This window comes from Artemia franciscana, chromosome 13, assembly GCF_032884065.1.
Source record: "Artemia franciscana chromosome 13, ASM3288406v1, whole genome shotgun sequence".
Taxonomy (NCBI): Eukaryota; Metazoa; Arthropoda; class Branchiopoda; order Anostraca; family Artemiidae; genus Artemia; species Artemia franciscana.
Genome location: NC_088875.1, coordinates 20,913,540 through 20,941,432, shown reverse-complemented (window position 1 = coordinate 20,941,432; position 27,893 = coordinate 20,913,540). Strand labels below are relative to the sequence as shown.

The 27,893-nt window shown below is 33.1% G+C and overlaps 2 protein-coding genes across 2 annotated transcripts in view; one reads left to right on the top strand and one right to left on the bottom strand.

Moving 5' to 3' along the window:
- Positions 1 to 18,398: 18,398 nt before the first annotated feature.
- On the bottom strand, positions 18,399 to 19,942 carry LOC136034275 (uncharacterized). The gene is made up of 2 exons (XM_065715416.1): positions 19,861 to 19,942; positions 18,399 to 18,928 (listed from the first exon to the last, which is right to left on the bottom strand). Exons 1-2 carry the CDS (start codon positions 19,940 to 19,942, stop codon positions 18,399 to 18,401), a joined length of 612 nt encoding a protein of 203 aa, XP_065571488.1.
- Positions 19,943 to 22,943: 3,001 nt separating this feature from the next.
- The window catches only part of LOC136034274 (alpha-1,3-mannosyl-glycoprotein 4-beta-N-acetylglucosaminyltransferase A-like), a 53,293-nt gene continuing 48,343 nt past the window's right edge, over positions 22,944 to 27,893 (top strand). The window contains exon 1 of the mRNA XM_065715414.1: positions 22,944 to 22,989. Within this exon, the coding sequence (XP_065571486.1) occupies positions 22,944 to 22,989 (46 nt within the window). The remainder of the gene's footprint in view (positions 22,990 to 27,893) is intronic.

The following is a 27,893-nucleotide window of genomic DNA, read 5'->3' as shown; positions in this document are numbered from 1 at the left end:
TGCTGGTTCATCAGCCATTGCTAGTCATGCCCAGGTCTTTTGAGCATCGATCGTCCAACAATCTTCTAAATTTGTCATTTGGACAACTTTCATCACTATCTATGCAATCTGTATTACCATAGTCAGTTTATAACGATAGGGACTTTCACACTGAATTGTAATCTTCATACCTATTTTGTCCCAGGGTCATTACTAGTTTGAATAATGTTTCAAACGGTTTAGGATCTAGTTACAAGAATATTTTCCACGCATTATGACTGGCAAGAAGTGAATTTTTTTTGCTTGAATATTATTCCGTATTTTATGATGTTCTGAGCAATTCTATGAATATAAATGCTCATCAGAATTGTTATGATCTTTATTTGGTTTTCTAAAATTAATTTTAATATCAGTTATGTTCAAAAGTAGTTTTCTGAATTATAATAGTTTTTTTAGTATTTGTAGGTAAAACACTTGGAAGGTAGTCTTATTTATATTTTTTATTATTTATCTTGGAAATTGCACTACTCATGAGTCGTAATTATTGACCATATATCACATTGGTCATAATGTTCAACCAAACATTTCGATTTTTGTTGACAACCTTTACCTTGTTTGGTTATAGGGTAAGATGTTAAAAGGAATATGATTTGCATGTTTGTATGAGGCAAAATTTATAGAAGTGAGCAATCACTGGTAAAAGAATATAAATTATTTAATTGTACCCATAAAAAAGATAATTCTTGCCAGCATTGTCAGTTAAATTTTTACTGTTGAGAACTGGGGCGGGGCGACTTTCAGTGCCATTAGGGCTACATTACTCATCAATGCTATATTTGGTGGTTTCTATTCTTTGGCTCTACAATAGGGAATAGTTGGTTCTTTTATTAAGTATTTTATTGTACAAAATAATTATATATCAACTGTTCATATTTTTGCAAAGCAATGTGCGAGCAATATTAGAATATTAATGTTTTTAAACTTGGAGAAAAGTAAAAAAATTGACATTAAGTTTTAAGTTAGGATAAAACATTGTTTATCAGTTAGTATAAGAGTAGAAAAGATAGAAGTAAACGTATGGTAAGGAATTTTTATAGTATTTTGAAATAATATAAATTAAAAAATATATAATTTATATAAGATTTGAAAGAATATTGTTAATCTGAATTTTTCTTTGCATTGGTCTATCATCTTATTTAAAGGTGTGATTTGAAATAAACTTATGCTCTTTCAATCTCTCGTATCAGATTTTAAAGACTTGTACGATGATTCATTAAACTTCTGAGTAAAAAAATGATTTTATTTGGCTTGAATTACTTTTTACTTACATAGAATATGGATAAAATAGAATTTATACACTTTGGGTTAAGTGACAACTAAGATTGTTAGTTGTCATTGCAATTATTGATTTAAGGCCAAGAATTTAGTTTGCAGCCTACTTGAATAAAGCAAAAACAAAAAACTGGATTTCCATACAATTTAAAAATAGATCATTTGTGTATATATTCTTGGTAAATTCGGCAATAATTAAACAGATAATCTATTTCCTTCCTCTGATCTGGAAATACAGCACAGAATTATAATTAGTTCCAATAAGCACTGGTGTTTGGTACTCAAGTTTGTGTGAATAGGTTAGAGCATAGCAATTTTAGTAAACTTGTTATTAGAAATAATAGTCCATACACTCTTCTACACCTTAGTATACGAAATGCTTTTTTGGGTTTGCGAACAAGAAATAGCCAGGCCGTTGCCAGTTTGATGCTGCTAGGTATCTCTAAATATTGACCTATTTTGTTTGTCATCGATGATTTAGGTCACTCTGCACTGTGGTAGGAATATGTTTGTTTTGTTATTAGTTTGACCAACAGTTGACTAGGAAAGTTTTCCACCCGTTTGGACGTTTTTTTACAATTTGTGTATATATAAATTGTCATATTTTATTATCGAATATGTTTTAAAGTTACGAAAGGGTTTTTTATCCTTAACAAAGCTCATGTTAATCAGGAAACTTGCAGTCAACTTCCACTAGCTCATATCAGTCTTTTTTCCGGATTAAGCTTGTTTTTGGCTGTTTTTTCGGCAAATTAGGACTTTACTTTTTTAAGGCAAGTCAGTTTTTGATTGTTTTGGAGTTTGTCGAAGCCCACGTTCATTTACGTGAAATCAGGACACCTCATCTCGTTCTGAAGAGACTATTTTGGTTTCAGAAGTGAAACTATTTCGCTTCTGAGTGAAACTGTATGAAACTTAAACGAGGTTGAATGCAATAACATTTTTTTCTAAGTATACAGGAATGGTGACATTTTTACCTAACTATAATTTTTTTTTTCTGAACCTAGTGGGGTTCTAGGTTGTCTTTTAGAGGAGTTATTTTGGATAACTTGACTTTAAAGTTGAGAAATACATGCGAAAATTTAACCCTCTTATTTACCTAGATTTTATATCTAGTTACCCTCGTACCAAATTAGTTCTAGATTATTTTTTTTGTAAGATTCAATGGTTTTTACTTTGATTGTTTTACACCTATCTTATTCAACAAGGGATTGACCTGGCTTAGTTTGAATTTACACTTGACCTTTGTATGAGTTTGTATATTTCTGTCGTTTGGAGGCTCTTTTCTTTACTAAAGTACGAATTTGTAAGGAAGGAATTTACTTTACAAATGTGTAAACACGGGTTTATCTTACTTTGTATTTAAATACAAAAAGTTCGTTTGAGTTGACTCATTAATATTGACATGGGAACACCAACGGGTTCCCTGTGTGTTATTGCTTTGTCTACCCGTTCTTTTGGAAGTAGTAGCTTTGGAGCTGGTTAGAGTTCAAAAATATTTTTTCGATCTGCAAAGAATCCGTTTTGGTTTTCATAATATTTGTTTTTGCTGTTTATGGATAAAGGATTGATACAGTCATTTCCTTTCTCAGACATAATAATATCTAAATCTGGTAAAATTTTTGACCCGAAGTTTACATCGTGTCTGTACAGATTAATTGTAACTTTTTTAGTTCTTCGTAACCTTGCTCGTACAGGTAATGTGTTGAACTGTATTCTACTAGATTGTGGTCCAAACTGTGGCTCACATAATTCTTATAAAGTAAAAGAAGCAAGTTTGAGTCTAATATTAAATTGTAATTTTTTTCACGAGGAGTTTTTACCTGGTTGGCATGTTGCTGCTCTGAGGACTGATCTGGAAATGATATTGTTGTATTTCTTTTAGGATATAATTTTTTGAAATTATTTTATTTTTGTAGGCATCTTTCTTTGCTTGACCTGGTTTTTTACGCTTTAGAAAGATTTTGACTTCTCTCAAAGCATAGTCTAGGGAAGTTGGATCTTTCAAAAAATTTGTATAATGGCGAATTTTGAGTAATGGGTGATGTATTCCTTCATACTTTACACAATTTGGGTTTTCTTCAATTTTACAACAAATTTTTGGGGCTCGACATTTGTCTATCAATAGAAGGTCGGTTTGAGTCGGGCCATTGCAAAACCAGTAAAGAATGTCGTATTTTCTGTGCAATCGCTTCATTATTAATTGTATACATCCCAAACTTTTTCCATTTTTGCTAGCATATTTGAGTCCTACTTCTCCTCCAATGGGACGATATTTGGGAGTATTTCCAATCAGTATTTATAGGTTTGTGGCTCAAATTTGCGCAGGTCATAGTTAAAATACTAATTTTTCGCAAATATTTCTTTATCAATCTTATCCAGGACCAATACAGGCGCAGAATTGCTTTCGCCATTACCGTGAATGATTAAATGAAAGTTGTTTTGGTTCACTTGTTCAGGGATGGGATTTATCTCTGGATGCCATTATCTGTAATGAATTTTATATAGATTGGTTTTTATTAAGAAGGTGGTACCTAATTATTGGCATTTATTTGTAGGGAAGAATATTGTTATTTAGATCTTCCGTTACTATTTTATTTAAACTGTTGGAGAAGACACTATGTTGCTTATTCAAGTAGAATCTGGGGAAAAGTGACTGCGAAAGACTGTTGCTATCTTGTTAATATTTTTGGGAAATAGCGTTTAAACAATTGGAATTATTCAGGGGGGCAAAGACTTGATCGTATTGAAGTATGAACTGTATTAAAATCTCATTATGGGATTTTTTGTTTTTCTTAATTTTTTGGTTTTTCATTTAAATTGTTCCTTTGTTTAAGGATATTAAATGATCCTTTAGATCTGTTTGAAATTTAGTTGTTTCAACTCTACCAGGAAATTTGAAAGGATTAGTTTCTAAGTATGCTAAGCATCTTTTAACGGTTGAAGGCAAGGGCAACTCTTTATTGTTTCATTAATGTTTGATTGATTCATGTATGATCTAATTTTAATTCGGATAGGGAGTTGATGAGTTCACTTAAAGAATTTTGTCTTACCGTTATCTTTAGAATAGCTGAGTCTTTTATAACCTCTTACTCAATGGTCACAAAATTGTTGTCTTTGGCATGATGTGAGAAATTTTCATTTTCATAAATTATTTCTCTAGTAATGATATTAATACATTTTAATAGTAGATGTTTAGTTTGACAATTTTTTTGACGTTTTGTTTTTTTCCAAAATGAAGTCTAATAGGAGATCAAAAATATTATATTGCACAAATCTTTGAGGTATTGTTAATTTATTTTCTTGATTAATCAGAATCTTTATAATATCTAATTGCCTTGGTACGAGGCTTGATTTACCACCAGATGGAATATTTGTTATACAACTTGAATTTCGTAGTATATAATTCATGATTTGCCCATACTTCAATTCTGGCAATATTTTGGTTAGAGCTTTAAAGGTTTTAATCGTTATTCTTACCGTGACAACCGGATCCAATTGTCTACTGGGGTTTAATAGATTTAGTATTAGTGGGGATAAGGAGTCGATTGCGGAAGTTTAAAGGCCCATCAGCTAACAAAACGGGGACATGACGACTCCTTTGTAGGATTATATAAAAAATAAACGTACTCAGGAGTTCATGATTTAATTGTCCTATTAAATATGTCCAACTACAATATATATACTGGCTTTGTGTCTAGGATCAACAATTCCCTTACATCATGGGGATTGTTTATCCTGATTGCAAGATACGGGGGAGATTGAAATACAGGAGACTGATTTTATTTTCCGGTATTCTTTTTCAATTTAATTCCTTAATGCCAAAGTTTAATGATTCTAGGATAGCGTTGATTTGAGTAACTACCGTTAGATACTCAGGCCACTTTTGCTACCCCTTTTATATTTATTTTTCGTTCCTCGGCAAATTTACTTGCTTGGTAGGGTATGGAAATTATTTGAACCTATAAGCATATCTTAGATGGTGAAGGTGTTCCATGTGATAGAATTTTCTTCTGTCTTTTGCTGCACTTTAGAAATATTTTTAATACAAATATTGAAAAAGTAAATTTTTGTGAAAGAAATTAGTTAAAAATTATTGTATAATTAGTTTTTGTTAGTTCAGCGATTCAGTAGCTGTTTTTATTAGTATGCTGTTTACTAATTTTTATTAGTACTTACTTCAAATGGTAACCAAGCTCGTTAATTTGACTCAATCTTTCTTGCCTGGTCCTCTAAATTATATTTGATTTGACGATCTATGGATAGGATTATTTTCCTGATGTAGGAAAGCTCTTTAGTTTAAATATTATTTGTTATTGTTTTTTTTCCAATTTTCTGAAATTAAGAATTTTGGATCTGAATTATCTCTTGTTTGATTTGAACATATTTTCTATTATTTCTTTAAGGGTATGTAGTGGTGGAGTTTTAATTCTAAAGTTGTGTTGAAGTAATTTATCCTTACAAGTTTGCCAAATGTAATATTTATTGCGTTGTCGTCAAATCTTGAGGTTTTCATTAGTTGCACCCCTCGATTCATTAAGATTCTGAGGAGATCCAGATGCCATGGGAAATATATTTCTGATGATTCAAGTTTAAATATGTCAAAGTTCCGTACTATAAAATGGGCTGAGTATAGGTGAATGTCTTATGGCATGGAATTTGTGAGTATTTCAAATATTTTTATTGTTTTCCTGATTTGATTATTTTATCTAATTATCTAAATATTTGTCCAGTACATAATTTTATTCTGTTGTTCAGATAAATTATTCATGTATCTTGAACAATCCCAAATTATCTTGTAAAAACGTTTTACCCTTTGGTGGTGTGAAATCATGTTTAAAACTTTGTGATTAAGACTTCTCTTATCGCATGTGGGTTTTTGTTTCTTACAACCAGGTTCTTAGGGAATTCTTCAAGTATAAAGCCGTTGGGAAATTTATGGCACCTCACTTGATTAATGTCGCAGTTGCTATTGAAATGTATGTGTCTGATTTTGTTTACCAAGTTTCTATGAGAAACTATAGCTAGCAATATTAGAATATCAATGTTTTTTAAACTTTTTTTTAATTTTTGTAAATATTACCCCATAAAATCTTTTTTATGGGGTAAAACAAAATCTTCTTTTCATTACCATTACATAAGCAACTTCATAAAAGGTTGTTTATTATTTTTAGAGGAAACAGGGTAAAACCAAGATGTATAGATTCAAAGAGCAACCTTTGCCATTTTCTCTGTATTCCTGAATCCTCACTCCCTTTATAAAGAGACGAATAAAAAGGAAAATAAAAGTAATAACGTAGGTTTTATAATAAAAGTTTATAATAAAAAGCGAGCAAATCAAAGGCATACATTGATGAATCCTCTTTATGTCATAAAAATAAATTTCAATCATTCGATTTAAATTATTGTCCAAAGACACCACTAATCTCTCCTATAGCTAAAAGAGCAATCGATATCTTTTTGGGAATGATTAATTATTAGAATTAACAATATTTTTTTTGTATTCCAAACTTAAAACTAAGAAACACAAGGCTACTTGCAATTGTGCCTACTTAAATTAGTCTCTTCCAATTATTTTCTTGGATCAAGCGATATCAGTTTATGCTACAAAGCGAGCAAATCAAAGGCATACATTGATGAATCCATTTTATAAGTCATAAATATAAATTTCACTTGTTCGATTTAAATTATTGTCAAAAGACACAACTAATCTCTCTTATACACTGCTTCTTCTGTTGGAATATCAATAACACAATAATCTTCGCTCATACCACCATTCGCCGCCCCGTTCAATTGCTGCCGAAAAGATTCATTTGTATTACATTATGGATTTGCCACTTTGTGCTCCTTCTGATCTTTAGTGGACATTTTCTCATTTTGAAATGGATTATATATTCTTTAAATTTTCCTGTTATTGGCTTCCATAAAGTAGCATATGATAGAAGGTGTTGTTGTTAGTAGTCCTATCAGTGAATAAATTGTGACACCCTTACCACTTTTCATTAATACAAAGAAAAGGGTATTAAACTGAAGTAGCCAGGGAACTGGTAGAAGAAGTAGATTTCGCTTCTATGAGCATTCTGATTGTAGCTAGATGAGCCATGAGCAAAATTGAGGTTATGGTTATCAACGACATATTTCACCAAAATCTATAGAAGATCGAATATTGTGATCAAAGGGGAAGAGTATATATTATAATGAAGAACTTGATCGTTAATTCTGCATATTTAATTTCAAAATTAAATTCAGGAAAACCCAGATTCCTCCGTTTAGCTGGATGGTCAACTTTAGGTTTTTAAAATGCTAGACACTGGTTTCAGCACCAATTTCTTCGGAGGCAAGGGTTTGAATTCAATCGCTGTTACTACTGTAATGCTTTTTGGTCACTCGGGTCACTGCAATGGAAGACTGTCATACCTAAACGGTCAACTCTGAAGTGGATCTTTCTAGGGGGTATTCGCAGGTTTTCGAAAACATTAAAGCATAACAATTAGATTAAATTTACGTTATAATAAAAACACTTATCAATTTTACAATGTTCTGCTAATCACTACGGGCACGTTTGTCATAATTTCTAATTAAGTTAAATTTATAAATCACTGTTGGTACATTTTCATTTTACTATTCATCACTAAGTTTGTAATGTCTCTTTCTTTCACACCTGTGCCATAATTTTCATGTCTCTGCCCATTTCACAAATTGACTGGGTGTACTATTGTTCATCCAAATTAACCTCATAATACTTTTACTCTTTAAATTTTTCACAAGTTCGCTAAAGTTCGAAATATTTTTTTTAACATCTGTTAAATTGTCTTAAGAGTCGGTTGATTGTCTTCATCAAACGACTGTATTATATTGTCTTAAGGGTAGACTTGTAAAACCTTACTTGGTATGTTGATTAATGTCATAAAATTGGAGCTTACGTTGTGCTTTTCCAATTTTCATGACTTTTTCTGATGTTACCAATGATGGGTTTCTATATAATTTGAGCTGCCGGTGACCTGTTGATGTTCATTGTTCTCGTCTGAGTTCTAAATAATGTGTGGTAGGTGTCTTTTTTCTTCAATTTACTTTTTAAGATTTTACTCGACATCATATTGATATCAGTTCTTGTATGTTTTCAGCTGCTTTGCTGTCGACTTGGTTTTGCTGTTGTCGTAAGGGAATGGGATAAAGGATGATTTTAGAAAAATAGTAGGTACTTTATTCTATATGATGGGTATTATTGAGACGTTCTTTCTTTGTTGATAGTTTTTGGGTGGGAAATATTAGTTTTGTAATTTTTCATGCATTCTTCAGTGGCTGATAAATTATGACAATAGATGTTACTCGTTCTTGAGTTTTGATCATAATGGATAGTTGGTCGATGCCATAGTCTGCCAGTTCCTATAATAATTTTTTTGGCGGAATCACATTCTTATTAAGCAAAATGACACATAATAATATGTAACATTATTATAGCAAAAATGTATGTAGCACATAATCAATAATGAGTAATATCTTAAGCATTGTTATTTCGCCACTAACTACATATTATAGCTGTGAATACAAGAGTACTGTTCTAAAAAAATGGCTAAATACCTGGTAAGTTTTAGAAGTCTTAATTTTACATATGTTATTTTTTTCCAAATGGTTCATATTTCTGATACATGATTGTATCAAAAAGAAACACGACGAATGGTGTCATAGCCTTTCAACTCGTATGCATTAGCAATATTTCTCTACTTTAGGGAAAGGATATTAGAATATACAAAAACGACCTCTTAATTTTCTTGTATTGCTATATCCTTCCAGTTCTGATGGCTTAGACATCATCGGGGGGTCGTGAGGATTAATTTTTGCATTTCATGTGTATCAATTATTTCATGTTTGGGCTTTGTTCTTCTCAGCCTGAAGTTTTCCTTAGTTTAATGTTAGCAGTGCCTTTGTTGTCAGTGAAATGAGAAATACCAGAAATATAGTAATTATATTGTACCAGGAATTTGGTGAAAATAATACATACTGATTTTTCAAATATTTTATTCTTTTGTCTTCATTAGTGAATAATGGTATTTGTATATCTTTTGCCTCCTTTATTTTTGTTACTTTCTTTTTACCCATGTTTTTCTCTATTTTTGGCCAGATGAAGGTTTTTCGTTCCTCATTGTTTATATTTGGGATTGTGAATGGCAGATTTATTCCTTGAAGGTTTAGTACTTTCGGGCTCATGATATTCTTGCTCGCTGTGGTTAAAGGTGTGGTGCTTTTTTCCAACGGTCTGTAAGAGTAGTTTACTTCGATAACTGGGGTCAATTTTCTCTGTATTATTGTAGCAGGATAGGGTTCCTACCGTCTTTTTGGGTACAGTAAATAACCATAAATCATTTCGTAAATTGATAAATGTTTCTCTTTTTTCGCTTCCTATTATAGGTTCAGATGAGGTAGGAATATCTTGTTGCTGTGATGTTATGTGTCTTTCTTTCAAATGAATGCCATAATTTTTCATGTCTCTGCCCATTTCACTTTTCGACTTGGTCAGTTATTGTTCGTCCAAACTACCATTAGTTTTTAGTTCTTCACCTCATATTATTTTCAATTTTTAAATTCTTCACTAGTTTGTTAAAGTTTGTAATGTTTTTAAAACATTAGTTAAATTGTCTAAACAGTTTCTTCTAATTTTTATTTGAAAGATTGTTTTATTTAGAAAGTTATCAAAACTTTACTAGTTTATGACGGTTCATTTGTTATAACATTGGATTTTACGTCTTGGGGCTCTTAACTTCATTATTGTTGTTGATGTTGCCAATTTTGGGTATCTATATTGTTTGATTTGCAGGTGATCTATTCGTTTGTTCATGTTTTTTGGACTGCTACCGTATGTGTGGTAAGTGTCTTGTTTCTTCGATTTACCGCTTCAAGTTTTAATCTATATCAGGACGATGTCAGTCTGTTTGTATCTTACAGTTTCTTCTTAGGTTGATTAAGTCTTTCTGTCTTCGTATCAGAATGGGATCGAAGGTGACTATAGAACAATCATAGTTGGAATTTCCTTCTTTGCGACTGGGATTACTGGGGCGTTTTTGTCTTCGTTGATAGTTACGTGGCGAGAAATATCAGTTGGTGGTTTTTCGGGCATTCTTCGGTGGTTGATAAATCATAGCAATAGATGTTACTCGTTCCATGATTTTTGACCATAGTGGATTGTTAGTCGGTGCCACGGTAGACCAGTTCCTGTATTATTTTTTTGGCAGAATTTGGAAGTAAAATAGTTCGTAACATTGGTAAAATTATTAAAACAAAATTGTCAAAAAACATAATCAGCAATATTTTGAGGATTATTGCTTCACCACTAATTACTGTATTGTATCAGTAAATACAAAAACGCTCTTTGTGAAATAGCTAGCTACTTGGTAAATATTAGACGTCTTATTTTACATATAATTTTTTTGCCAATTGTTTTCTTATATTACTTATGTGTGGCTGTGCTGAAAAGAAACACAGTTTACTGTGTCTTAGCCTCTCAACTTTAACATTAGTAACATTTATTTACTCTAAGGACTGGGTATTGGTTGTACAAGAGACAACCTCTTAACTCTCTTGTATTACTGTATCCTCCCAGATTTTATGGCTTATATATAATCGGGAGCAGTGGGGTTTATTTGATGCCCCTCCTGTGCGTCAAGTGTTTGGAGTTCGTTCTTCGCAGTTTTAAGAGATTATCTTAGTTCAATATTAGGACTACTCTTATTTTTAGTGAAATGAGAAATACCGGAAATATAGTAATTGTCATATAGTACCAGGAATTTGGCGAAAATAATCCATATTGACTTTCCAGTTGAGAGAAAGATGGGTTTATTAATATATATAACAAAACAAAACAAGCAAATGGCCCGAAGCAAAGCTTGTTTGGGCTTACAACCCCAATACACATACAAATAAAACAATACGAAAAAGAAGAAAAAATAAAAAGAAAAGGAAAAGAAAGAAGAAGAAAAAATCAATTACCCTGCATTTCAATCGAAACGGATTTACACTTCAAAAGAGACAAAACAAACAGAAACCAAAACCACTTTACCAGTATCGCCAAAATCAAAACCAACATCTTGGCTCCACTTGAGGTCCACTCAACTATCAAAACCATAAATATTAAGGCAAAATAGCTTTAATTTCCGCCGAAATTCAAAAAAAAACTATCCATGTTTCTCAAAGTCGTAGGTAAACAATTCCATGCATGGGGTCCTCGATGCCGAATAGAAAATTGAGATCTACGGGAAATAGCAAGCGGACGACGAATTATATCGGACTGTCTCGTAAAATGTGTATGAATATCACTTCCTAATTCAAACATACTATTAAACCATGTTGGTAGACAATTTTGAAAATATTTATATATAAACAGGCTTAGATAAAAAATAATAAGTCCTGCTAAAGGCAAGATTTTGCATTCTATATACCTCTTTTGTACCGACTCTTTAAAACCTACACACATAACACTCGAAGCGCTTTATTCTGCAAAACTCGAACACGATGGAGATGAGCAGGAAATTTACTACCCCAAACATTGCAACAATATAGCAGATAAGGATGAATTAAGGAATAATATATTGTTCTTAAAATATCTCTTGGGAAAATATACTGCAACTTTCTTAAAATGCCAACATTCCTAGAAAGTTTAAGACTAATATAATCTATATGTTCTCTAAAGCTGAGACATTCATCAATTAAAACTCCTAGATATTTTGTACAATTTATTCTTAAAATACTCATATCAGCAATATTAAGTCTGTCTATCCAAGGGTAATAATTTGAGCTCCTACCATACAATAAAAAGCAAGATTTACTATAATTCAAATTTAACTTATTAAGCTTCATCCAATTTTGTACAAACTCCATACAAGAGCTAATACGACTCAACAGCTGAATTCCTGTTCGTGCAACCACAGTTATATGAGTGTCAACTGCAAAGCTGGGAACAATTACTTTTTCCCCATCACATCCAATGTCAAGATCATACGAAATCATATTAAAAGCTCTACATAAATCATTTATAAAAATTAGAAATAACAGGGGACCAAGAACAGATCCTTGAGGTACTCCAAATTTAACACTACTAACTGAAGAAGCATTATCTCCTAGTTGTACATATTGAGTTCTTTCTTTTAAAAACGAGGACAGTAATTCAAGAAATGGTCCTCTAAAACCGTAATTTTCTAATTTGGCAATGAGTATAAAATGGTCAACGCAGTCAAAAGCTTTTACAATATCAAGAAAAACAGAAGCGACTTTCATACCATTATCCAACGCATCATTCACAAAAGTTGTCAAAAATAAAACAGCATGCTCAGTAGATAAACCCTTCCGAAAACCAAATTGATTTGGATTAAAAAATGATTTACTCTCCAAAAATTCAACCATTCTTTTAACTATCAATTTTTCAAACAATCTAGATACTACTGGTAATAAAGAAATGGGCTTATAGTTTCCTAGTACATTTTTATCTCTACCTTTATAGACAGGAATAACTTTTGCAATTTTAAAACAACTTGGAAACACTCCAGTCCTTAAACATTCATTAAATAAATTCACTAAATGACCGGAAATAACAGGGTAAATATACTTTAAAGTTTTGACTGTTACAAAATCAGAGCCTGAAGCTCCAATTTTTAATTTTTTCAATGTTTCAGTAAGCTCAGAAGCGTTGATTGGCTTCAAATATGCTGAAACATCACTTGCATTCGATAAATATTTCTTAAAACTACCTTCATGCTCAGAAATAACTATACTTTGGACCAAATCCTTTCCCACATCAGCAAAATGACGGCATATTCTATCAGCAGTTGTACTATCATTATGTATACCGTCAGGAAATATACCATCATTATTAGGACTTACGACGGATTTTATAATTTGCCATGTTTTTCTAGGGTTACCTTCACAAGATTTAAATTTATTACAATAGTATTCAGCTTTGGCCTTACGAAGTAGTGCATTTAACTGGTTACTGTAAATCTTGTATTCTGTTTTATCACTTACACTATTACTAGCCGCACACATTTTGAACAAATATCTTCTTCTAATAATAGCCTTTAAAAGAGCTCGGGTGATCCATGGTTTCTTTGGAGTTTCTCTACGACGAGTTCCATTTTTACAAATACTACAATCAATCAATAAACTATTTATAATTGAATACCAGTTTTGAAACTTAGCATTAATATCTAGTTCATTACTATTTAAAAATTCAAAATTACATTTCTCTAACATTACTTTATAAAGAATGAGCACATTATTATCAATGATCACTTTTTTATATCTATTTTGTGAATTTGAGTTAAGCCTAGTACCTTTACTAAAAAAATTTTGAACACTCAAAAATATCCCAAAATGGTCAGATACTTCATTTATTATCACACTTGCATTATAGTAACTGACATTAGCAAAAATATTATCAATCAACGATGCTGAATTCATAGTAACCCTAGTTGGGACTGTAATCGTAGGCTTCAACCCATAACTCAGCATAATATTTAAAAACTGGCTAACTTCTGTATTAATAAACAAATTCATTAGGTCAATATTGAAATCACCACACACAAATATAGGTAAGTTTCTACTCCTAATCATGTCCAACTGTTCTTCTAGTAACATAAAAAATTCATTAATATTGCTCGGCGGAGGTGTATAAACAACAACCAAATAAAACACCTTGGATTTCTTGCTAACCTCTAATACCAAGCTCTCAAATACCATTTCTCTAGTAACCCTTAAATCATCTCTTTCTATAGCTAGCAAGTCTTTTCTAATGTAAGCACCCAGTCCACCATGCTGACGAGTCTCCCTATTCTTAAGATACAATCGATAATTACCTATTTCTAATAAACTAGAATTATGATTCTGTAACCAAGTTTCAGTTAGAGCTAATATTTGCATTCCAGAAAACATACATAGTTCATTTAAATATGTTACACTGCTTTGCAGTCCCCGACAATTCAAGTGGAAAACCGTAAGAGAGTCATTAGGCATCGATTCAGAAATATCAACCGGGCTAATATAGCGTACTGCTATTTTACTTTCCTCTACAACAAAATCATCAATCCCTCTACTTTCATCTATTATCTCCAAATGGGCAAAATTAAGTGGACTATTCTCAAGTGGACGCAATCTATCAAAATCTACAACCATTTTCAAAATCATTTAAACGGTACTGGTCAAGTTAGAAAAAATCATCATAACTATCCAATATTATTCTTCTCAGTAAATCCCGGGACGAATGAAAGTTAAAAGAGCCCTTAATAACTTCCTTTAAAAAACGGAAATAAATATAAACAACAATAATATGACTGAAATAACTATCCTTAACACAAGCAATAAGTGAATTAAAAGAAAATAGATTAAGAAAATATTCTTAGATTATTTTAATCTTTGGTCTTCATTTGTGAAGAATAGTATTTTTAAGACCAATGTCTCTCTTATTTTCGTTTATTGCATTTTACCTTTGATTTTCCCGATTTGTAGCAAGATGGAGGACTTTGATTCCTTGTTGTTTATATTTGGAATTGTGAAGGCTAGATTTATTCCTTGAAAGTTTATTACTTTTGGTTTTATTGTATTTATGCTCTTTGTGATTGAATGTGTTTGTACAGTTGTCTCCTTGGTTACAAGTCGGTATTCTTGTTGATTAGTGATAGTTCGAACTGTAATAAGTATAACTAAATTATAATAATATTTGGTTACAATAAGTATAACCACAGAATAGTAACTGGCTGGGAAAATGTGCTGTTTTTGCAAAGGCATAAATGGTAATGTTTAATAGCCTTGGCCCTCTTATTCTTAAGTCTTTTGTCTTCTAACTGGTTGTATCTATACTGCGAAAAAAGGATATAGCATTAGTCTTAAGTAATTCTTTGTTTCACGGATTGGTTTTTTTTTGCAGGACCGTAATTATCATGAAATTTTCTTTCAACAGTTCAGTTTAAGAAAAGTTCTCATTTACTTGGTAAACACAAATGATCTCTACTAAAATTTCTTTTAAACATTGCCCTATAAAATATTTTGCTGATATACTAGTATATAAGAAACTTCTGAATAAAATTCTTATATTAGTTTTAGACGAAACAGGGTAAAACCAAGAAACTAGATGTTAAATAATGTATTTATATGTATAGATTAAAGGAGTGACGTTTACAACGTTTTGTGTATTCCTGAGTTTTCACTCTTTTTAAAAAGAGAAAAATAAAACTAAAAGTGATAGTGAAGACTGTTGTATTAGTGCTATGAATTTTTTCCTTTCTATACCGGAAACAGTCTGAAAAACGAAGCCGGAGTCAATAGCTAAAAGAGCAATCACTATCTTTTTGGGAATGATTAATTATTGGAATTAACAATATTCTTTTGTATTCCAAACTTAAAACTAAGATACACAAGGCCAGTCGCAATTGTGGCTACTTAAATTAGTCTCTTCCAGCTATTTTCTTGGATCAAGCGATATCAGTTTATGCTACAAAGCGAGTAAATCAAAGGCATACATTGATGAATCCATTTTATAAGTCATAAATATAATTTCACTTATTCGATTTAAATTATTGTCCAAAAATACAACTATTTTCTCTTATACACTGCTTCTTTTGCTGGAATATCAATAACACAATAATCTTCGTTCATATCACCATTCGCCGACCCGTTCAATTGCTGCCGAAGAGATTCATTTGTATTACATTGTCGATTTGCCACTTTGTAGTCTTTCTGATCTTTAGTGGATATTTTCTCATTTTGAAATGGATTATATATTCTTTAAATTTTCCTGTTATCGGCTTCCATGAAGTAGCATATGATAGAAGGTGTTGTTGTTAGTAGTCCTATCAGTGAATAAATTGTGACACCCTTACCACTTTTCATTAATACAAAGAAAAGGTTATTAAACTGAAGTAGCCAGGGAACTGGTAGAAGAAGTAGATTGCGCTTCTATGAGCCTTCTGATTGTAGTTAGATGAGCCATAAGCAAAATTGAGGTTATGGTTATCAACAACATTTTTCACCAAAAAGTATAGAAGACCGAATATTGTGATCAAAGGGGAAGAAAGGCTATAAAAAATTACAACAGTGAATTTGATCGTTAATTTTGCATATCCAAAGCCAAAATTAAATTCAGGAAACCCAATTTCCTCCGTATAGCTAGATGGTCAAATTTAAGATTTTGAAACTCTAGACACTTGCTGCAGCACTATTCACTTCGATTGCGAGGGTTTGAATCTAATCGCTGCCACCACTGTAGTGCTTTTTGGTCATTCGGGTTGCTCCAACAGAAGACTGTACTAGCTCAACGGTCAACTCTCTGAAATGGATCTTTCTCGGGGGTTCTTGACGCTAGCTTAGCGGGAGATTTATTCGAATATCTTTTTGGGACTGTATCGGAATCTACCTGGAAAACGTCGAGAGTTGAATCGGGAAAATCGCTAAAGCTGATAAAAATTTAGCGCATGCTTTTGATAAGCAAATTTCAATTCTTAAGCTCCATGAAACTCGAATGTTAGAAATAGAAGATAAAATTAACAAAACCATTACAACTCTGGCAAATTTTTAAGAGGAATTTAAATATGCTTTTAAAATTTACTTTTAAAATGCTCTTGAGTGAACAACAAGAGGCGTCGGTTGATACGAATATATAAATAGCTGTGCAACTATTATCCAAAGCTATATTTACTTGGGGGTTTATTTTATGTTAAGTTATGCGGGGCCTTATGGATATGACTCAAGCTGTAGGGACTCATCTTTGATGCAGCACATGGGAGATAAATTAAGATGATGTTTTGGGAGTTAAATAAATGAAGGGTTAGGACTGAGGGACACTGTTAATAACGCCTAATATTCTTGGTGACAGAATCATCTTGATGATGTACGGGGGGTCTCCTTTATCCTATAGATTCTATTGAGAGCATATCTAAAGACCATGGAAATTGTGTCTTGTGTCTGGATTCATAAACATGGACGATTAATAAACTATGGTTTTATTTCATTACTTACATACAAATTGTCTGATAAGGCACTTCAAAATCAAAGACCGGATAGAAAGTAAGAAAAGAAAGAAAGAAAGAAGTTTATTTGAGCCCTACGGCCATACATAACATGATTTAATAATACAACACTGCACAAAACACACACTCAATATAAAACAATACTTATTTTCATTCATTCGGGCTCGACTGAGCCTCTCTCGTCTTTTCCACATATCGTGCCATTTTGCATATGTTTCCAGGCATCGAAGACCTCAGGATATCAGAAAGCAGCACCAACCGATGATCCCCCTAAATTTCATCCCTAAGACTTTCAAGCTCCCAGCACTCCATGAGGAAATGGGCTAAATTATTATCCTCTTTTCCGCAATACCCACACTTACCATTTGTACCCTTATTTTTTTTTATCCTGTTCACTATGTACTGGAAGGCAATTTCCCCTCAACTGGATCCATGATTTTAAATATCTAAAAGGTAAATTTACCTTAAAATAATATTCTTCCCCTAAAATGTCTTTTAATTCCTTCAGTGTTTCCGACGAACGTACTAAACAACCCCACTCTTGTATTTCTTGGTCTTTCAATCTCTGCATAATTTCTGGAAGGCATTGTGTGTTTCCGGGTTCGTTTCCTGCCGTCCACAAATAAGAGAAACCTAGTTTGTCAAGAGATTTCTTGATTTGTTGAGTCCAAGTGGTTTTCCTATTAATTCGAAGCAAATCATTATAAGCTTGTTTAGCCAATCGGTCCTCAGGAAGTTGGGTTAATATCAGCCAAAACTTAAATACTTGATAAAGCCGGTGCAATTTCAGTGAGAAGATGCCGATGTCTCCTTTGATTAGCTGGTTATGTGTTGTCTGGTGCAGCCCGAAAAGTCTTTTGTAGTATCTAAACTGGACTGATTCTAGCTTCTCCACGGCCTCCAGGCCCCATACCTCAGCTCCGTAATGGATTGCCAGTTGAATTTTCAAATCAAATATTTGCTTAAACATTTTTAATGACTTGGACTTTTTCACTAGGTCAATACGTAATATTGCGCCCACTGCTGCTTTCCCTCGCTTTGACATTTCGCTCACATGTTCCTTCCAACTGCAGTTAGGTGTCAGGGTAAATCCCAGATATTTCGCCTTTTCACTACCTTAGTCTCTTGTCCTTTGAACCGAAATTTCTCGTTCTCAACTAAATTCCTTCTTCCTCCTTTATTGAAGATCATTATCTCCGTCTTCCCAAGGTTTAGACGGAGTTTCTTCGATTCAAGGTATTCTGCCATCAGGTCAATTAAAATGTGTAGTTCACGAGCTGTTTTCGTTACTAATGCCACGTCGTTGGCGAACAGCAGAGCCGAAATCGTTCTGTTGCCGAGCTTAACGGTTGGTGCCCATCTTTTCTCCAAGAATTCTACAATGTCGTTTACGAATATTCCGAATAGCCGAGGTAACAGGGCACTTCCTTGTTTAACACCCCTTGTCTCTTCAAATATCCTTGAAACTCCTTTTCCAAACACTCTAACGACTGTTTTTGTACTTCCATACATATTAGCTACCAGCTGTGCAAAATGACCTGGTAGTCCAATTTTAATTAGTTCCATTATCAGTAATTCCCTATCCACGCTATCTAAAGCTTTTTGGAGGTCTACAAAAGCCACGTAAAATTAATTTTTTCCTCTTCCATATTTTTCAGAAAGGGCAAGCAGTACAAACATTCTGTCCGCTGTATTGTATCTGGCCCGGAAGCCTCCTTGCTCTTCTTTAATTTTTTTGTATATTTCAAGCCATTTTAACAGTCTCACATCAATATTTTTTCAAATACTTTACTCATCGTTGGTATTAGGGATATGGGTCTATAGTTGGAGTTTTCCTCCGCATTTCCCTTTTTGAAAAGCGGCAAAATTACTGACATCTTCCATGCTTCGGGCCATTTATATGTGCTAAGAATTGCATTGAAGATGAGGACAATTATGGGAACGAATGACAGTGCGAACTTCTTATATACCATAATAGGGATTCCATCCAGCCCCGGCGCTGTGCTTTCTGGTTTTTCAAAATGTTTTTTATTTCCTCCTCCGTTGTTTCCTCCAGCAAACTCTAGTCATGCTCTTGGAGCGGGAAACAAGTTCCCTCCATCGGGATAGAATTTAGCACTCCAAGAGGTGCTGTATCGTTTTCTATTTCAAAATATGGTGGCCTTGTTTGTGGTTCCGGGCGTTTTTGTTGGGTAGATTTTCTTTTCTCAGGGTTTCGAATTTTCCTCCAAAATACTTTCATGTCATTCATTTTAAAACTCCGATAATTGTTTTATATCCCTTATTTCCGCTTTTCTTTTATTTCTGTTTCAATAACTGTTTCTAATCTCCCCGGATAGCTTTCATATGGAGAACTACTGTCACTTTTAGGGGGCTCTCTTTGAGGGCCTTCACTTTTCTACTATTTGCATCAACTCTTTTTTCCTTGCTAAACATTCATCATCAAAAAATTCCTTTCGCTCGCTCTCAGGGGACACGTTAGGCGTTATTTCATGAATAATTCGGTTTAGCCCGTCGATCATCTAATCGACGGGTAATTTACCTTCTTTCAAGACCTTCAGTTCCTCTTGAACCTTCTTATCAAGTAATCTTTCTTCCTTTTTGTGTAATTCTGATTTCGACATTTCTCTTTTTAAAATTTATTTTCTCTGGAAATTACTTCTATGCTGTGTTTGTAGAACATTCGTCGGAAACTTTTGCAAGATTTCTATTAAAACTGGGAAAAGAAGTTCTCCCCTTAGTCTGAACCCACAAAGGGGAGAACTTCTACATTTCTAACATCCATCGCGAGGGAAACATCCACCAGTAACACTTCCATCATAATCAATAACACTCCCTTTAGCACTCGTAAAACACGTAAATTCCCCCTTACCCATATCATTCCCAAACCTCCCATTCCATATAACTAGCCCATTTTTCTCCACAAAGATCCAAAAGCATTTTCCCCCAAATATTCAACTTCCTACCTTCATCCATGCTACTTCTTGTAATCCCGTAAGCCTTAGGAGCTGGAACCACTTCCTCACAAATCACTGATATCCACTACTTCTTTTTTCACGCTGGTGTACGCGTTAAAGTTTCCCAATAGCGTTAAACTATGGTCATGGTATTTAAATTTCATTTCTTCAATCTCTTTTTCCAGAATATCCCAAATATCTTCATTTGTGTAGGAACTGTTCTGTGGTGGTAAGTAAACGTATCCGATCACTATCTGCCGTCTTTCAGAAAAAAGAACTTTGACCCAAATTATATTATCCGACTTGCTACTTAATCTCTGGTATTTCTACACACTTTTACACTTAGAAGGGCAATAACAGCCCCGTAATACCTTCTGTTCGACGACTCTCTTCTTGAAACTTTTTCTGCATAAAATCTGTCAAACAGTAGCGGCTCGTTGGGGTCATGCCAAGTTTCCACTAAACACACAACGTCAAATGCACTCACGTTTTCCGATACTTGCTTATATTTGCATATAAGCAAGTATCGGGTTACAAGTACTTGCGCTAAAATGCAACTGTTCCAAACCTAAACTTTTCCTCACCACAAAAGCTTTTCGTTCGTGCATATATCCTGTTTTTCTGCGCTGTTTGACCTTTTGTAATAAGGGTATCATGTCTCTTCACTACAACTGGTATTTTTCAATCTGATAATACACTATCCTTTTATGGAATTAACAAGCATTTTCTCTTAGTTCTTTTTTTGCTTTGTCACGACTTTGGTCCTCATCTTGATACGAGGGCTTTTTTTGTGGAGTGCACCGAGGTCACCAAAGCTCTTTGACTTTTATAAAAACTAGTTTTTTCATCGTATTTGTTGGCTAGGGTAAGAAAGAATGTTATTCTTCGCTGTTGCAAGATCAGATTGGAAAAGGAACAAATTTCGAAACTTGAATTTCTTAGGGGGATCGTAGGGTTGTATGTCACACTGTTCCCTTCCTATTGTTAAATAATGTTGTCATCATTCAGACTAATCTCCCATAAAATGTGTATTTTTAAAAAATTTGTTATTGTTTATTAAAGATTATTTTTGTAATTATTTCGCCGCGGAATGGTTATTGATCTACATCTACAGTAGTATATTATATATATTTTTTTATTATTTTTATCCTTACTCCTAGAACTCTGGTGATTGAGATTATACTCCTATACCTTTCATTAATAGAAAACACATAACAAAAATATAGGTTTATACTGTGAATACCGAATAACAATCGTTTTTTTAAAGTCGTAAGTAATTTTATTTACTATAATTCAAACGTAATTCCAATTGACACGAGGTATTTAAAAACATTAAAGCATAACAATTAGATTACATTTACATCATAATAAAAATGCTCATTAGTTTCGCAATATTCTGTTAATCATTACTGGCATATTTGACCTAATTTTTCACAAGTTAATTTTATATATCTACTATCATTTTACTATCCATCACTAAATTTGTAATGTCTCTTTCTTTCGCACCTATGCCACGATTTTCATGTCTCTGCCCATTTCACTAATTGACCGGGTGTACTATTGTTCATCCAAATAAATATAAGTTTTTAGTTCGTCACCGCATAATACTTTTACTGTTTAAATTCTTCACAAGCTTGCTAAAGTTTGAAACGTTTTTAACATTTGTGTAATTGTCTTAAGAGTCATTTTAATCAGATAATTGTCAAAACTTTACTTGGTATGTCGATTCATGAGTCATAAAATTAGAGCTTACGTCGTGCTTTTCCAATCTTCATGACGTTTCGTGAAATTACCAATTTTGGGTTTCTATTTAATTTGAGTTGCGGGCCATCTGTTCATGTTCATAGTTCTTGTCGGAGTTCGATATAATGTCTGGTAGGTGTCTTTTTTCTTCAATTTACTTCTTTAGGTTTTACTCGATATCATTATGATATCAGTTCGTTTTCGTGTATGTTTTCAGCTTTAATATTCTTAGGTTGACTTGGTTTTTCTGTTTTCGTAAGGGAATGGGATTAAAGATGATTGTAGAATAATAGTATGTACGTTCTTTTCTTCGTTAATAGGTTTGGGGTGAGAAATATCAGTTGTGTGATTTTTCAGACATTCTTCAGTGGCTGATAGATTATGACAATAGATGTTACTCGTTTTGAGTTTTGACCTTAATGGATGGTTAATCGGTGGCATAGCATGCCAGTTCTTCTAATAACATTTCTTGGCAGAATCACATTCTTATTAAGCAAAATGACAAATAATAATATGTAACATTATTATAACAAAAATGTATATAGCACATAATCAGTAATGAGCAATATCTTAAGCATTATTTTTACGCAGCTAACTACAAATTATGGCTGTGAATACAAGAGTACTGTTAAAAAAAATGGGTACATACCTGGTAAATGTTAGAGGTCTTAATTTTACATGTATTTTCTGCCAAATATATTTCTGATGCATGATTATGTCGAAAAGAAACAGAACTTTTTGTGTCATAGCCTCTCCACTCGTATACATCAGCAATATTTCTTTACTTTTGGGACAGGATATTAGACTATACACGAGACGACCTTTTAATTCTCGTGTATTGCTATATCCTCCCATTTCTGATGGCTTGAATATCATCGAGGGCAATGGGGTTTAATTGATGCATTTTAAGTGAATCAATTATGTCATGTTTGGGCTTTGTTCTCAGCCTGAAGAGCTTTCCATAGTTGAAGGTTAGTAGTGTTTGTATTGTTAGAAAATGAGACATACCAGAAATATGGTAATTATAATATTGTACCAGGAATTTGGTGGAAATAATCCATACTGATTTTCCAAATATTTGATTCTTCGGTCTTCATTAGTGAATAGTGGTATTTCTTTATTTTCGTTAATTGTATTGTGCCTATGATTTTCTCTTTCTGGCCAGATGAAGGTTTTTTATTCCTTAAAAAACCTTTTTTTGGTTTTTATTCCTTAAAAAACCTTTTATTGGCGATTTTTCCAACGTCATGTAAGAGTAGTTCAGTTTGATGACTTGGGTCAATTTTCTTTGTATTATTGTAGCAGGATAGGGTTCCTACTGTCTTTTTGGGTATAGTAAATAACCATAAATCATTTCGTAAATTGATAAATGTTTCTCTTTTTGTGCTTCCTATCAGAGTTTCACATGAGTTAGGAATATCTTGTTGCTGTGATTCTTATAGAAAAGATCTAACATCTATGATCCCATTTTTACGTTATAGATAGGTAAAGCTAAGTTTTTGAATGAGACGCCTTCTTTTAATTCCAGGACGTTTGCTGGTGCATATTTTCTTCTGTTCTGATCAATGAACATGTATTCTGCTTCTTGTACAATGCTCATGTTGGAGTTAGTCTCTTTAATGTTAAGGGGGGAGGCAGATATTTTATATAAATATTGACTGTAAATTGATTAGTAGAATTGTTACTACTCTAAAAGTTGTTCATTAATTTTGGTGATATTCACATTCAGTTCTGTACAATATAGGAATAAGTTGGTAGCCTCTGGTTCTACTGAAGACCAAATGTTAAGTTGGTTTTTATTTCATTTAGGTTTTTTTTCAAGCTCGAGGGGTCTACTAAGTTGTAGGACAGGGTACCTCCCGTTGGCTCTTATAGTGTGGACTCGAACTTACTGACATCAATAGCTAGGTTCAATCATGACATTGTAACTATACAAACTGAAATCATCGTTAAGCTCGAATGAGAAATCACTATGTGAACTTCGTTTTTTAAATAATTCATGGTTTTGACCGAAAAACCTGCTACAGATACTGAAAGACCTATCAATCAATTTGGACGTTTTTAACTCGTCCAGAATTCTAAAAAAGTTAGACTTTTTGAGAACTCAAGCACTTTTTGAGAACAATCTGACGTGGAATACTGTGGGAGATGACGTCCATTCTTTATTGAATTCAATAATTGAAAGTTTTGTAAAGCTCACTGTTAATGAAGCCATTAAATTGAAGTTAGTTCGAGGACGAGAAGATTTGGCATATTCATTTAAGTCAGAGATGTCATATGAAATATTTGGAAAGATTTAGTTGTTGTTGATTGAAGCGTACAAAAATCAATATCTACTATATACTTGGAAACCTTCACACTTATATTGCAATCTTTGAAAATGACGACAATCAGATGGTGGACGATAAGGGATCCCTATATCTTACGAAGAAATCAGTGTCAAAAAAGCTGTCATATCCTTCGATTGCAGACATTAATGAGTTTCACTCTACATTGAAAAACGATTTAATAAAATTTGAGCCAGTAAGATCCACTAGATGGGTACGGAAATCCTCAAAAAAAAGGAAAAATACAAGTTAATTGTTTAATAGTTAGAGGGGATTTATGATTTTTGAAGAGCATCCTTTTCCCTTAAAAATTCAAACCTTACCATTCTGCTAATTCTCAAAGAAAACTACACCTATAATGGAAGCTGTATCTTCTCAATTTTTAGGCCGTATTTGGTTTTAGCTGATTTTTCATTCACGTTTTTTCTCTTTAGTTTGAGATCTGCTACGTCCAAAAGCTGCTTATGAGGACATGGGGGTCTTTTTCATTAGAAATTCAATTTCTGAGTGTTCCTAGCTTTTTAAGATACTATAATTTTATATACTAACTTTAGAAATTCACACAATCAGCTTTTGTTTTTCACTATTTTTTTATTTCAAGGTGGGATGTGACCTCTTGAAATAGCCAGAATAAAACAGTTTATTGTATTTCATTATTTTGCAGGAGAGTGACAGAGTGTTGCAACATTTTTCGATAGTCAATTTTTTCTCAAGGACTTCTGTAAAAAACATTTTCTATCGTTGATCTTAGTAAGTGAAAAAATACCTTAAGAATGCTTTCTTTAAAAAATAGAGTGCAACTAGGGGTTTACTTTCGGGAATGATGAGGGGCGGGTCAAAGATTTTTCAGATTTATTTTAATGAAGATACAAACATGAGTTACTTTAAAGCTCTAGGGGAAAACACACCAATTCTACAGTTTGTGTGTATCATCTCTGAGTACGTGGTTAACTAAAGATCCAACATCACAAAAGCAAAATTATTACATGGTGAGTGAATTGACAATAGAAAAAAAATTCAAGAATTAATTATAATATAATAATATATACTATTTAAAAAGACACTCAGCGACACAAGATTAATTGTGTTTAAACTCAAAAAAGTCAAACCATTTGCCTAAAAAGTTGCCCTTTCACTTTAGATGTCTTGTCTACGTATACTAAACTTATCGAAGAACATCTGAAGAAACATATACTTAATAGAAGACACAAAATTAATACATGGAGAGCGAATAGCAAAAAGTAATTACAAAACAGATTTATAGTGGATATCAAAAAAGAACTATGAATCTCTCAAAAACGGTATCAGTATGAAATAATAAGCACACCTTTAAAGGATGGTTAGAACGGGATCAGTCATATTTCTCACCTGTTTCATATTTTCTTACTGATTTTAACGAGAAAAACGTTGAGCATTTCAATCCTTATTGTGTCTGCTGGCCACGAGCTTGCTACTGGTCATAAATAAAAAAGGTGAAAAAAATCTATCAATGATTCAACAAAAGCATAGAGGCTCAATCACTGTTAGAAGACACCTTCACTAGAAAAAGGTTTGCTTCTACTGTCACTACTCCTACTACTAACAAATCATTGCAGTACAAAAACGCCTGAAGCAAACACAGCTGCACATGCTCCTCTCCACCCCAATTTACTCAAGGTTTCACTCTTATCTCCCCCTCTTAAGTTCAAAATTCCTTTAAATCCTTTGTTTTGACCTATTCCTACGCAATTCGGAGAATAGTATGTTTTTTTCTCGGCCTTTTTTCTCGGAAAAAAAACAGCCTGTTTTTTCTCTGTTTTTTCTTCTAAACAGATAGTTGGCCCAAAAGAGCCCAAGGAAAAGGCCTGAAACTTGCATTTTCCTTGAGCTAGTTTGGTATTGAACTAGAAGATACATCTATTAATGACTTGAGCACAAGTTGTTATTCGTTCCTGAATTACAGCAATACATCTAGTTCTTGACCTGCAACCTAAAAAGAAATTGCGACCCTTCGGTAAATTTTCTACCCAAAACATTCCCAATAAAAAACAATTTAGTGCAAACGAATAACAAATTGGACAAAAGCTATCTTTTACCTAAATTTAAAAGCTTGTACCCAAGCTTAAATTATACCTGAGTGTAGAAAGAGGGACTAAGAGAGACCTTCGATTTGGTTCGAAGTGCTCTATCTTGCTCCGAACAACATTTTTCATGCATATATCATACCTGGTTGAGGACGGAACATCAAACTTCGGAGCGAGAAGACAAAATATTGATTTTCGACTTGGAGTAAACTGCAAAGAAAAAACAGACAATCTGAAAACATATACCAATCAATTTAGGGATGATAGCAAACGCCATACAAAGGGGAGGGGAGATGGGCATTGGGTTGGAGCCCCCTCCCTAACTGAAATTTTTCCCCGTCTCGTAAATACGTAACAAAGATATATATGAACAAATATTTATACGTTTATCAAAGTTTTTTGTACTCACTTTAAATTCTTTTGTGTACAGTTTTGAAGCTCCATTTTGTGCTAACCATCTTTATTGGAATCTTTCCCGACACAGTATGCATATTATTGATGTACATTGAATAGACAGCGCTTTAATTAACAGTTAGTTTAAAGATTATACATTCTCTCCGTTTTAAACTGGATTCTCGTTAGCTTGTGTTGAATTTTTCCTGACACAGAATGCACATTATTGATGTACATTGAATGGACAGGGTTTTACTTAACAATTAGTAAAATGACTATTATTAATTATTTTTAAAAAAATGTCAGAATATAATTGGTAACTATGACTATCGACTAGCTAAAGTCGGAGCAACAAGCGAAAGCAAAAAATTGGAAATACACATTGAGCACGAAGACACAAAATTAAAAATAAAACAAAGTATTTTAATTACTGGGCCCACACCGACCTTCGGGAATGGTTCAACTTCGGCAAAGAGGAGTTATAAGGACGGATATAAACCATAAATTAGTAAAAAAATTTAAAGATTACTGCACGATATAAGGTCATGACACAGAAATACAAAATTAATATATACAAGACGGAACAAAAGAGATAGAGAAAAAAGGAAAACAAACAAACATGAAAAAAGAGGCACAGACTACTGAAACAGTATTGAATACCATTCCTGGGCAGTCATATTCACTTTATTATTGTTTTTAGCTGTTGCTCTAGCTACTGCAGTATTCGGGTCAGCAATTTTAAACCGACGGGCAATTTTTGAGTTGCTTAGCCAGGGTGGAAGGTGGAGTAAATATTTTGCAAAACGGAAAAAGATTGAGCGTATTTCCGTGTGTTCAGTAATAGTTAACAGTTGTCAAAAGGTGGAAACATACAGAATATGAGGAAGAGCTATTGCATTGAAAAAGCTAGTTAGCAAATGCCAGCTGAGTTTGAACTTGCAGGAAATTACTGAGGACAAGAAATGGAAATGCGGCAGGTTAAATGTTCAATAAGGAGGTACCGGGTGTGACGTGCGGATAAACCTATAGGGAGACCAAGATAGACAAGGTTACTGACAGGTTGAACCATAGAATTCTTAAGTTTGACTGAAT

What these genes read in the sequence shown, in the direction of transcription:
- LOC136034275 (XM_065715416.1), bottom strand. Translation starts at nt 19,942, where the DNA reads ATGTCGAAATCAGAATTACACAAAAAGGAAGAAAGATTACTTGATAAG. An exon ending in ACTGAAGGTCTTGAAAGAAG is followed by an intron (nt 18,929 to 19,860) that starts GTAAATTACCCG and finishes TGGCTTTTGTAG; the next exon opens with ACCTCCAAAAAGCTTTAGAT.